At 60.7% G+C, this 11,717-nt stretch overlaps 1 protein-coding gene across 1 annotated transcript; it reads right to left on the bottom strand.

The window, feature by feature from the left end:
- Positions 1 to 479: 479 nt before the first annotated feature.
- On the bottom strand, positions 480 to 4,236 carry FCER1G (Fc epsilon receptor Ig). Its single transcript, XM_086866465.1, has 5 exons — positions 4,170 to 4,236; positions 2,207 to 2,298; positions 1,978 to 2,004; positions 1,202 to 1,228; positions 480 to 613 (listed from the first exon to the last, which is right to left on the bottom strand). The coding sequence occupies exons 1-5, from the start codon at positions 4,234 to 4,236 to the stop codon at positions 557 to 559; spliced, it is 270 nt and encodes an 89-aa protein (XP_086722591.1). The 3' UTR covers positions 480 to 556.
- Between the last annotated feature and the right edge of the window lie 7,481 nt (positions 4,237 to 11,717).

Genomic DNA, 11,717 nt, shown 5'->3' with positions numbered 1-11,717 from the left:
TTTGAACCAGTTAGAATTGGTTTAAACAGGGTTGGAACTGGTTCAAACTGGTTAGAACTGCTTTAAACAGGGCTTGAACTGGTTGGAACTGGTTCAAACTGGTTCAAACTGGTTGGAACTGGTTCAAACTGGTTGGAACTGGTTTATTCCCATGGGGTTTCCTCAGTTGGAATCCGGGGGGGGTCCCGGGGTTTGGGGACAGAGGAGGGGACACGGGGGGGGTCCTGGGGGGTCCCAGGGGGGTCCCGGAGGGTCCTGGGGGGGTCCGGGGGGGTCCCAGGGGTGTCCTGGGGGGTTCCTGGCAGGGTCCCGGGGGGTCCCGGGGGGTCCTGGGCGGTCCCGGGGGGGTCCTGGGGGGGTCCCGGGGGGTCCTGGGGGGTCCCAGGGGGTCCCAGGTGGTCCCGGGGGGGTCTCAGGGGGTCCTGGGGGGTCCCGGGGGGTCCCGGGGGGGTCCCGGGGGGTTTCAGGGGGTCCCGGGGGGTCCCGGGGGTTCCTGGGCGGTCCTGGGGGGGTCCTGGGGGGGTCCCGGGGGGGTCCCGGGGGGGTCCCGGGGGTGTCAGGGCCGTTTCATCTCCAGGGTCTCGTAGGTGTCGGGGTGATCGGAGCTGAGACCCTGCGGGGATTTGGGGGGGGTCTGGGGGGGGGGTCTGTGTCACCCCCAAAATGTCACCCCCAAAATGTCACCCCCCCTGTGTCACCCCCCCTGTGTCACCCCCAGGGTCACCCCCCACATTGAGGGGTCCCAAACCCCAAACACCCCAAATCTCACCCCAAAAATTGGGGGGTGACACCCCAAACACCCCAAAATTCACCCCAGAAATGGGGGCAGGACCCCGAATTTCCCTCCAGCACCGCCCCTCCCCCCCCTCCAGACAGCCCCCCCCAACTCAGGGGGGTCCCCAAAATCCGCCCCTCCCCCTCCCCACCCCAGCTCAGGGGGTCCCCAAAATCCGCCCCTCCCCCCCCCCCCCACCCCAGCTCAGGGGGTCCCCAAAATCCGCCCCTCCCCCCTCCCCCCCAGCTCAGGGGGTCCCCAAAATCCGCCCCTCCCCCCCCCCCCACCCCAGCTCAGGGGGTCCCCAAAATCCGCCCCTCCCCCCCCCTCCCCCCAGCTCAGGGGGTCCCCAAAATCCGCCCCTCCCCCCCCCCCACCCCAGCTCAGGGGGTCCCCAAAATCCGCCCCTCCCCCCCCCGGACTCACGGCATAAACGGGCTCGACCTCGGGGGGCTGCGGGAGGAACGGGGTTATGGGGTCGGGAGACCCCCAAAATCCACCCAAATCCCCCCAAAATCCACCCAAAATCCACCCAAATCCCCCCAAAATCCACCCAAATCCCCCCAAAATATCCCCAAATCCACCCCAAATCCCCCCAAAATCCTCCCAAATCCCCCCAAAATATCCCCAAATCCCCTCAAAATCCGCCCAAATCCCCCCAAAATCCCACCCAAATCCCCCCAAAATATCCCCAAATCCACCCAAAATCCTCCCAAATCCCCTCAAAATCCTCTCAAATCCCCCCAAAATCCCCCCAAATCCCCCCAAAATATCCCCAAATCCTCCCAAAATCCTCTCAAATATCCCCAAAATCCACCCAAATCCCACCCAAAATCCACCCAAATCCCCTCAAAATATCCCCAAATCCACCCAAAATCCTCTCAAATCCCCCCAAAATGCACCCAAATCCCCCAAAAATCCACCCAAATCCCCCCAAAATCCCCAAAAATCCACCCAAATCTCCCCAAAATGCACCCAAATCCCCCCAAAATCCCCAAAAATCCACCCAAATCTCACCCAAATCCACCAAAAATCCACCCAAAATCCTCCCAAAATCCTCCCAAATCCCCCCAAATCCTCCCAAAAATCCCCAAAAATCCCCAAAAATCCACCTAAAATCCCCCAAAATCCCCCAAATCCCCCCAAATCCCCCCAAATCCCCCCCAAATCCCCCCCAAATCCCCCCCAAAACCCCCCCGGACCTTCGGAGCCGCTCCTCTCATCGAGAGCTGGAACCAAAATCAGGAACCGAAATTAAAACAAAAAAAAAAAGAGGAAAAAAACGGTAAAAAATGGGGGGCGGGGATGAGGAAATGGGAAATTTGGGGAAATTTGGGGAAATTTGGGGAAATTTGGGGAAATTTGGGAAATTTTGGGGGACCCCTCCCCCAAAAAAAGGGGGGTTGGGCAGGACCCCTCCCCCCTCCTCACCCTGAGGCGAAGGTAGAGCCCGGTGAGGATGAGGATGATGAAGAAGAGGACGGCGTCCAGCACGTAGCAGAGTTGGGGTTCAGCCAGGGCGGCTTTTGGGGTGAATTTGGGGGGTTTTGGGGTGCGGAGGGATTTTTTGGGGTTTTTTTGGGGATTTTTTGGGATTTTGGGGGATTTTTTTGGGATTTTTTGGTGATTTTTTGGTGATTTTTTGGTGATTTTTGGAGGGATTTTTTGGTGATTTTTTGGGGGGATTTTTTTGGGATTTTTTTGGGATTTTTTGGGATTTTTTGGTGATTTTTTTGGGATTTTTTTGGGATTTTTTTGGGATTTTTGGGGATTTTTTGGGGATTTTTTTTGTGATTTTTTGGCAATTTTTTTGTGATTTTTTGGCAATTTTTTGGTGATTTTTTTGTGATTTTTTGGTGATTTTTTGGGGATTTTTGGGGGGATTTTTTAGGGATTTTTGGGGATTTTTTGGTGATTTTTTGGGGATTTTTGGGGGATTTTTTGGGATTTTTGGGATTTTTTGGGGGGATTTTTTTGTGATTTTTTGGCAATTTTTTGGTGATTTTTTGGCAATTTTTTGGTGATTTTTTTGTGATTTTGGGGGGGATTTTTTTGGGGATTTTTTGGGGATTTTTGGGGATTTTTTGGGGATTTTTTTGGGGATTTTTTGGGGATTTTTTGGGAATTTTGGGGATTTTTTTGGGATTTTTTTGTGATTTTTTTGGCAATTTTTTGGTGATTTTTTGGCAATTTTTTGGTGATTTTTTGGTGATTTTTGGTGATTTTTTGGTGATTTTTGGGGGGATTTTTTTGTGATTTTTGGGGGGATTTTTTGGGGATTTTTTTGGGATTTTTGGGGATTTTTTGGTGATTTTTTGGGGATTTTTGGTGATTTTTTTGGTGATTTTTTTGGGATTTTTTGGGGGGTTTTTTTGGGATGGTTTTGGTCAAATTTGGTGAATTTTTCAAATTCCTCCGGAAAATCTGAACTCAAAATTTTCTGAGTTCACCCCAAAATGTCCCGGATCCCCCCCAAAATCCTCGGAATCCCCCAAAAATTCTCGGAATTCCCCCAAATCCTCCCCAAATCCCGGAAACTCCAAATCTCCGCAAAATCCCCCAAAACCTCCCAACCCCCCAAAACCCCCCCAAACCCCCTGAACCCCCAAAATCCCCCCGGACCCCCCAGACCCCCCGGATCCCCCGGACCCCCCCAAATCCCCCAGACCCCCAAACCCCCCTGAACCTCCCCGAAACCCCCGAACCCTCCGGACCCCCCCAAAAATCCCCCGGACCCCCCAAATCCCCCAGACCCCCAAACCCCCCCAACCCCCCCGAACCCCCCAAATCCCCCGGACCCCCCCGAACCCCCCAAAATCCCCCCGGACTCCCCAAAATCCCCCCGGACCCCCCAAATGCCCAGAACCCCCCCGAACCCCCCGAACGCCCCAAATCCCCCAAATCCCCCGGACCCCCCTGAACCCCCCAAAATCCCCCCGGACCCCCCAAACCCCTGAACCCCCGAAATCCCCCCGGGCCCCCCCAAAATCCCCCCGGACCCCCAAAATCCCCCTGGACCCCCCAAAATCCCCCCGAACCTCCCCGAAACCCCCGGACCCTCCGAACCCCCCAAAAATCCTCCGGACCCCCCAAATGCCCCCGGACCCCCCAAACCCCCCTGGACCCCCCAAACCCTCCGGACCCCCAAAATCCCCCCGGGTCCCCCAAAATCCCCCCGGACCCCCCCAAATACCCCCGGACCCCCCAAATGCCCAGAACCCCCCCGAACCCCCCGAACGCCCCAAATCCCCCAAATCCCCCGGACCCCCCTGAACCCCCCAAAATCCCCCCGGACCCCCCAAACCCCCCCGGACCCCCCAAACCCCTGAACCCCCGAAATCCCCCCGGGTCCCCCAAAATCCCCCCGGACCCCCCGGGCCCCCCCCGGTCCCACCTGCGGCCCGGCCGGGCCCCCCCAGCAGGAGAAGCCCCCGCAGGCAGCGGGACCCCGATATCCCCATGGCCCCTCCCCCACTTCCCCATCCCAGCCCCCCAAAATCCGCCCCCAAACCCCGCCCCCCAAACCCCACCCCCAAATCCGCCCCCAAAATCCGCCCCCAAATAATCCCAGCCCCCCAAAATCCCACCCCAAAATCCGCCCCCCAAACCCCACCCCCCAAAATCCGCCCCCCAAACCCCGCCCCCCAAACCCCACCCCAAAATCCGCCCCCCAAACCCCACCCCCAAAACCCCACCCCAAAATCCGCCCCCCAAACCCCGCCCCCAAAACCCCACCCCAAATAATCCCAGCCCCCCAAAATCCCACCCCAAAATCCGCCCCCCAAACCCCACCCCAAAATCCGCCCCCAAATAATCCCAGCCCCCCAAACCCCACCCCCAAATCCGCCCCCAAAATCCGCCCTCCAAATCCCGCCCCCCAAAATCCGCCCCCAAATAATCCCAGCCCCCCAAACCCCGCCCCCAAATCCCGCCCCCCCAAACCCCACCCCAAATAATCCCAGCCCCCCAAATCCGCCCCCCCAAATCCGCCCCCCCAAATCCGCCCCCCAAAATCCCGCCCCCAAATAATCCCAGCCCCCCAAAATCCGCCCCCCCAAAATCCCACCCCAAAATCTGCCCCCCCAAAATTTCCCCCCAAATAATCCCAGCCCCCCAAAATCCGCCCCCCCAAATAATCCCAGCCCCCCAAAATCCTCCCCCCGAAATCCGCCCCCCCAAAATACCGGCCCCCAAAATCCCACCCCCAAATCCGCCCCCCCAAAATCCGCCCCCCCAAATAATCCCAGCCCCCCAAACCCCACCCCCAAAATCCGCCCCCCCAAAATCCCACCCCCAAATAATCCCAGCCCCCCCAAAATTCCACCCCAAACCCCACCCCCAAACCCCACCCCCAAATCCGCCCCCCAAAATCTGCCCCCCCAAATCCGCACCCCTAAATCCCACCCCCAAATCTGCCCCCCCAAAATCCGCCCCCCCAAAACCACCCCCCCAAATCTGCCCCCCCAAAACCCCACCCCAAAAATCCGCCCCCAAACCCCACCCCCAAATAATCCCAGCACCCCAAAATCCGCCCCCTGAAATCCGCCCCCCCAAATTTGCCCCCCAAATCTGCCCCCCCAAACCCCACCCCCAAATAATCCCAGCCCCCCAAATCCGCTCCCCCAAAAATTGGGGGAGGGGGAGCCCCGAAATTGAGGAGGGGGAGCCCCAAAATTTGGGACAAAGAGCTCTGAAATAGGGGAGGGGGAGCCCCAAAATTGGGGAGGGGGAGCCCCGAAATTGGGGAGGGGGAGCCCCGAAATTGGGGGAGGGGGAGCCCCGAAATTGGGGGGGGGGGGAGCCCCAAAACTGGGGAGGGGGAGCCCCAAAATTGGGGGAGGGGAGCCCCGAAACTGAGGAGGGGGAGCCCCAAAATTGGGGAGGGGGAGCCCCGAAATTGGGGAGGGGGAGCCCCAAAATTGGGGAGGGGGAGCCACAAGATTGGGGAGGGGGAGCCCCAAAATTGGGGGAGGGGGAGCCCCAAAATTGAGGAGGGGGAGCCCCGAAATTGGGGAGGGGGAGCCCCAAAACTGGGGAGGAGGAGCCCCAAAATTGAGGAGGGGGAGCCCCGAAATTGGGGAGGGGGAGCCCCAAAACTGGGGAGGGGGAGCCCCAAAATTGGGGGGGGGGAGCCCCGAAATTGGGAGGGGGGAGCCCCAAAATTTGGGAAGAAAGAGCAGAAATGAGGAAGGAGCCCCCCAAAAATGGGGAAGGAAATCCCAAAAGAGGAAGGAGCCCCCCCAAATCGCAGGGAGGGGCCCCAAAATGGGGAAAAAAAATCCCAAATTGGGGAAGGAACCCCCAAAATGAGGAAAGACCCCCCAAAAGTGAGGAAGGACCCCCCAAATTGGGGAAGGGACCCCCAAAAGTGAGGAAAGACCCCCCCAAACTGGGACTGAGCCCCCCCAAACTGGGACAGGGACCCCCCAAACTGGGACAGAGCCCCCCCAAACTGGGATCAGGACCCCCCAAACTGGGATCAGGGACCCCCAAACTGGGACAGGGACCCCAAACTGGGACTGAGCCCCCCCAAACTGGGACAGGGACCCCCCAAACTGGGACAGGGACCCCCCAAACTGGGACAGGGACCCCCAAACTGGGACAGGGACCCCCCAAACTGGGACAGAGCCCCCCCAAACTGGGACAGGGACCCCAAACTGGGACAGGGACACCCAAACTGGGACAGAGCCCCCCCAAACTGGGACAGGGACCCCCAAACTGGGGGAAGGGGGGGCACAAAAGGCACTCGGAGCTCAGGACCCGAATTTGTCTTTATTGGGCTGGAAATTGGGGTGTGGGGACCCCAAAACTGGGGGGGGACCCCAAAATTCGGGGACCCCAAAACTGGAGGGGGGACCCCAAAATTGGGGATCCGGAAGTTGGGGACCCCCCCTCATCGATCGACCTCCCCAAACACGATGTCCTGGGTGCCTGCGGGGGAAACTGGGGTGAGGGGACCCCAAAAACGGGGAGAGGGACCCCAAAATTGGGGGGAGACCCCAGAATTGGGGACAGGGACCCCAAAAATGGGGACAGGGACCCCAAAAATGGGGAGTGAGACCCCAAAATTGGGGGGAGAGACCCCAAAATTGGGGGGGAGACCCCAAAATTGGGGACAGGGACCCCCCAAACTGGGACCAGTGACCCCAAACTGGGACAGGGACCCCAAACTGGGACAGAGCCCCCCCAAACTGGGACCAGGGACCCCCAAACTGGGATCAGGACCCCCCAAACTGGGACTGAGCCCCCCCAAACTGGGACAGGGACCCCAAACTGGGACAGGGACCCCCCAAACTGGGACAGGGACCCCCCAAACTGGGACTGAGCCCCCCCAAACTGGGACAGAGCCCCCCCAAACTGGGACAGGGACCCCCAAACTGGGACAGGGACCCCCAAACTGGGACAGGGACCCCCAAACTGGGACTGAGCCCCCCCAAACTGGGACAGGGACCCCCCAAACTGGGACAGGGACCCCCCAAACTGGGACAGGGACCCCCCAAACTGGGACTGAGCCCCCCCAAACTGGGACAGGGACCCCCAAACTGGGACAGGGACCCCCAAACTGGGACTGAGCCCCCCCAAACTGGGACAGGGACCCCAAACTGGGACAGAGCCCCCCCAAACTGGGACAGGGACCCCCAAACTGGGACAGGGACCCCCAAACTGGGACAGGGACCCCCAAACTGGGACTGAGCCCCCCCAAACTGGGACAGGGACCCCCAAACTGGGACAGGGACCCCCCAAACTGGGACAGGGACCCCCCAAACTGGGACAGGGACCCCCAAACTGGGACTGAGCCCCCCCAAACTGGGACAGGGACCCCCAAACTGGGACAGAGCCACCCCAAACTGGGACAGGGACCCCCCAAACTGGGACAGGGACCCCCAAACTGGGACAGGGACCCCCCAAACTGGGACAGGGACCCCCAAACTGGGACAGGGACCCCAAACTGGGACAGGGACCCCCCAAACTGGGACAGGGACCCCCAAACTGGGGGAAGGGGGGGCACAAAGGGGACTCGGAGCTCAGGACCCGAATTTGTCTTTATTGGGCTGGAAATTGGGGTGGGGGGACCCCAAAACTGAGGGGGGGGACCCCAAAATTCGGGGACCCCAAAACTGGGGGGGGGGACCCCAAAATTGGGGATCCGGAAGTTGGGGACCCCCCCTCATCGATCGACCTCCCCAAACACGATGTCCTGGGTGCCTGCGGGGGAAACCGGGGTGAGGGGACCCCAAAAACGGGGAGAGGGACCCCAAAAATGGGGGGAGACCCCAAAATTGGGGAAAGGGACCCCAAAATTGGGGGGGAGACCCCAAAAATGGGGACAGGGACCCCAAAATTGGGGGGAGAGACCCCAAAATTGGGGAGAGAGACCCCAAAAATGGGGGGAGACCCCAGAAATTGGGGGGGAGACCCCAAAAATGGGGAGAGAGACCCCAAAAATGGGGAGAGACCCCAAAATGGGGACAGGGACCCCAAAATTGGGGGGAGAGACCCCAAAATTGGGGAAAGGGACCCCCCAAACTGGGACAGGGACCCCCAAACTGGGACAGAGCCCCCCCAAACTGGGACAGGGACCCCCCAAACTGGGACAGAGCCCCCCCAAACTGGGACAGAGCCCCCCAAACTGGGACAGGGACCCCAAACTGGGACAGGGACCCCCCAAACTGGGACAGAGCCCCCCCAAACTGGGACAGAGCCCCCCCAAACTGGGACAGGGACCCCCCAAACTGGGACAGGGACCCCCAAACTGGGACAGGGACCCCCCAAACTGGGACAGAGCCCCCCCAAACTGGGACAGAGCCCCCCCAAACTGGGACAGGGACCCCCCAAACTGGGACAGGGACCCCCCAAACTGGGACTGAGCCCCCCCAAACTGGGACAGGGACCCCAAACTGGGACAGGGACCCCCAAACTGGGACAGGGACCCCCCAAACTGGGACAGGGACCCCCAAACTGGGACAGGGACCCCCCAAACTGGGACAGAGCCCCCCAAACTGGGACTGAGCCCCCCCAAACTGGGACAGGGACCCCAAACTGGGACAGGGACCCCCCAAACTGGGACAGAGCCCCCCCAAACTGGGATCAGGACCCCCAAACTGGGACAGAGCCCCCCCAAACTGGGACAGAGCCCCCCCAAACTGGGACAGGACCCCCCAAACTGGGACAGGGACCCCCCAAACTGGGACAGGGACCCCCCCAAACTGGGACAGGGACCCCAAACTGGGACAGAGCCCCCCCAAACTGGGACAGGGACCCCCAAACTGGGACAGGGACCCCAAACTGGGACAGGGACCCCCCCAAACTGGGACAGGGACCCCAAACTGGGACAGAGCCCCCCCAAACTGGGACAGAGCCCCCCCAAACTGGGACAGGGACCCCCCCAAACTGGGACAGGGACCCCCAAACTGGGACAGGGACCCCAAACTGGGACAGGGACCCCCCAAACTGGGACAGGGACCCCCAAACTGGGGGAAGGGGGGGCACAAAGGGGACTCGGAGCTCAGGACCCGAATTTGTCTTTATTGGGCTGGAAATTGGGGTGGGGGGACCCCAAAACTGGGGGGGGGGGACCCCAAAATTCGGGGACCCCAAAACTGGGGGGGGGACCCCAGAATTGGGGATCCGGAAGTTGGGGACCCCCCCTCATCGATCGACCTCCCCAAACACGATGTCCTGGGTGCCTGCGGGGGAAACTGGGGTGAGGGGACCCCAAAAACGGGGAGAGACCCCAAAATTGGGGGGAGACCCCAAAAATGGGGAGAGAGACCCCAAAAATGGGGAGAGAGACCCCAAAAATGGGGAGTGAGACCCCAAAATTTGGGACAGGGACCCCAAAATTGGGGAGTGAGACCCCAAAATTGGGGAAAGGGACCCCAAAATTGGGGGGGAGACCCCAAAATTGGGGAGAGAGACCCCAAAATTGGGGAAAGGGACCCCCCAAACTGGGACAGGGACCCCCCAAACTGGGACAGAGCCCCCCCAAACTGGGACAGGGACCCCCCAAACTGGGACAGAGCCCCCCCAAACTGGGACTGAGCCCCCCCAAACTGGGACCAGGGACCCCCCAAACTGGGACAGGGACCCCCAAACTGGGACAGAGCCCCCCCAAACTGGGACTGAGCCCCCCCAAACTGGGACCAGGGACCCCCCAAACTGGGACAGGGACCCCCAAACTGGGACAGAGCCCCCCCAAACTGGGACTGAGCCCCCCCAAACTGGGACCAGGGACCCCCCAAACTGGGACAGAGCCCCCCCAAACTGGGATCAGGACCCCCCAAACTGGGACAGGGACCCCCAAACTCAGACAGGGACCCCCAAACTGGGATCAGGACCCCCCAAACTGGGATCAGGGACCCCCAAACTGGGACAGGGACCCCCAAACTGGGACAGAGCCCCCCCAAACTGGGACAGGGACCCCCCAAACTGGGACAGAGCCCCCCCAAACTGGGACAGGGACCCCCCCAAACTGGGACAGGGACCCCCCAAACTGGGACAGGGACCCCCAAACTGGGACAGGGACCCCCCAAACTGGGACAGAGCCCCCCCAAACTGGGACAGGGACCCCCCCAAACTGGGACAGGGACCCCCCAAACTGGGACAGGGACCCCCAAACTGGGACAGGGACCCCCCAAACTGGGACAGGGACCCCCAAACTGGGACAGGGACCCCCCAAACTGGGATCAGGGACCCCCCAAACTGGGACAGGGACCCCCAAACTGGGACAGGGACCCCAAACTGGGACAGGGACCCCCCAAACTGGGACAGAGCCCCCCCAAACTGGGACAGGGACCCCAAACTGGGACAGGGACCCCCAAACTGGGACAGGGACCCCCAAACTGGGGGAAGGGGGGGCACAAAGGGCACTCGGAGCTCAGGACCCGAATTTGTCTTTATTGGGCTGGAAATTGGGGTGGGGGGACCCCAAAACTGGGGGGGGACCCCAAAATTCGGGGACCCCAAAACTGGGGGGTGGGACCCCAAAATTGGGGATCCGGAAGTTGGGGACCCCCCCTCATCGATCGACCTCCCCAAACACGATGTCCTGGGTGCCTGCGGGGGAAACTGGGGTGAGGGGACCCCAAAAACGGGGAGAGACCCCAAAATTGTGGGGAGACCCCAAAAATGGGGAGAGAGACCCCAAAAATGGGGAGAGAGACCCCAAAAATGGGGAGTGAGACCCCAAAATTTGGGACAGGGACCCCAAAATTGGGGAGTGAGACCCCAAAATTGGGGAAAGGGACCCCAAAATTGGGGGGGAGACCCCAAAAATGGGGAGTGAGACCCCAAAATTTGGGACAGGGACCCCAAAAATGGGGACAGGGACCCCAAAATTGGGGGGAGACCCCAGAAATTGGGGGGGAGACCCCAAAAATGGGGAGAGAGACCCCAAAAATGGGGAGAGACCCCAAAATTGGGGAGAGAGACCCCAAAAATGGGGAAAGGGACCCCAAAAATGGGGACAGGGACCCCAAAATTGGGGAAAGGGACCCCCCAAACTGGGACAGGGACCCCCAAACTGGGACAGAGCCCCCCCAAACTGGGACAGAGCCCCCCCAAACTGGGACAGGGACCCCCCAAACTGGAACAGGGACCCCCAAACTGGGACAGGGACCCCCAAACTGGGACAGGGACCCCAAACTGGGACAGGGACCCCCCAAACTGGGACAGGGACCCCAAACTGGGACAGGGACCCCCAAACTGGGACAGGGACCCCAAACTGGGACAGGGACCCCCCAAACTGGGACAGGGACCCCCCCAAACTGGGACAGGGACCCCCCAAACTGGGACAGAGCCCCCCCAAACTGGGACAGGGACCCCAAACTGGGACAGGGACCCCAAACTGGGACTGAGCCCCCCCAAACTGGGACAGGGACCCCAAACTGGGACAGAGCCCCCCCAAACTGGGACAGGGACCCCAAACTGGGACAGGGACCCC

This window comes from Cyanistes caeruleus, chromosome 30 (assembly GCF_971803275.1).
Source record: "Cyanistes caeruleus chromosome 30, bCyaCae1.hap1.1, whole genome shotgun sequence".
Lineage (NCBI taxonomy): Eukaryota > Metazoa > Chordata > Aves > Passeriformes > Paridae > Cyanistes > Cyanistes caeruleus.
This window is presented reverse-complemented; position numbering and strand designations above follow the sequence as displayed.

What these genes read in the sequence shown, in the direction of transcription:
- FCER1G (XM_086866465.1), bottom strand. Translation starts at nt 4,236, where the DNA reads ATGGGGATATCGGGGTCCCGCTGCCTGCGGGGGCTTCTCCTGCTGGGG. An exon ending in TGAGAGGAGCGGCTCCGAAG is followed by an intron (nt 1,229 to 1,977) that starts GTCCGGGGGGGT and finishes TTCCTCCCGCAG; the next exon opens with CCCCCCGAGGTCGAGCCCGT. An exon ending in AGGTCGAGCCCGTTTATGCC is followed by an intron (nt 614 to 1,201) that starts GTGAGTCCGGGG and finishes AAATCCCCGCAG; the next exon opens with GGTCTCAGCTCCGATCACCC.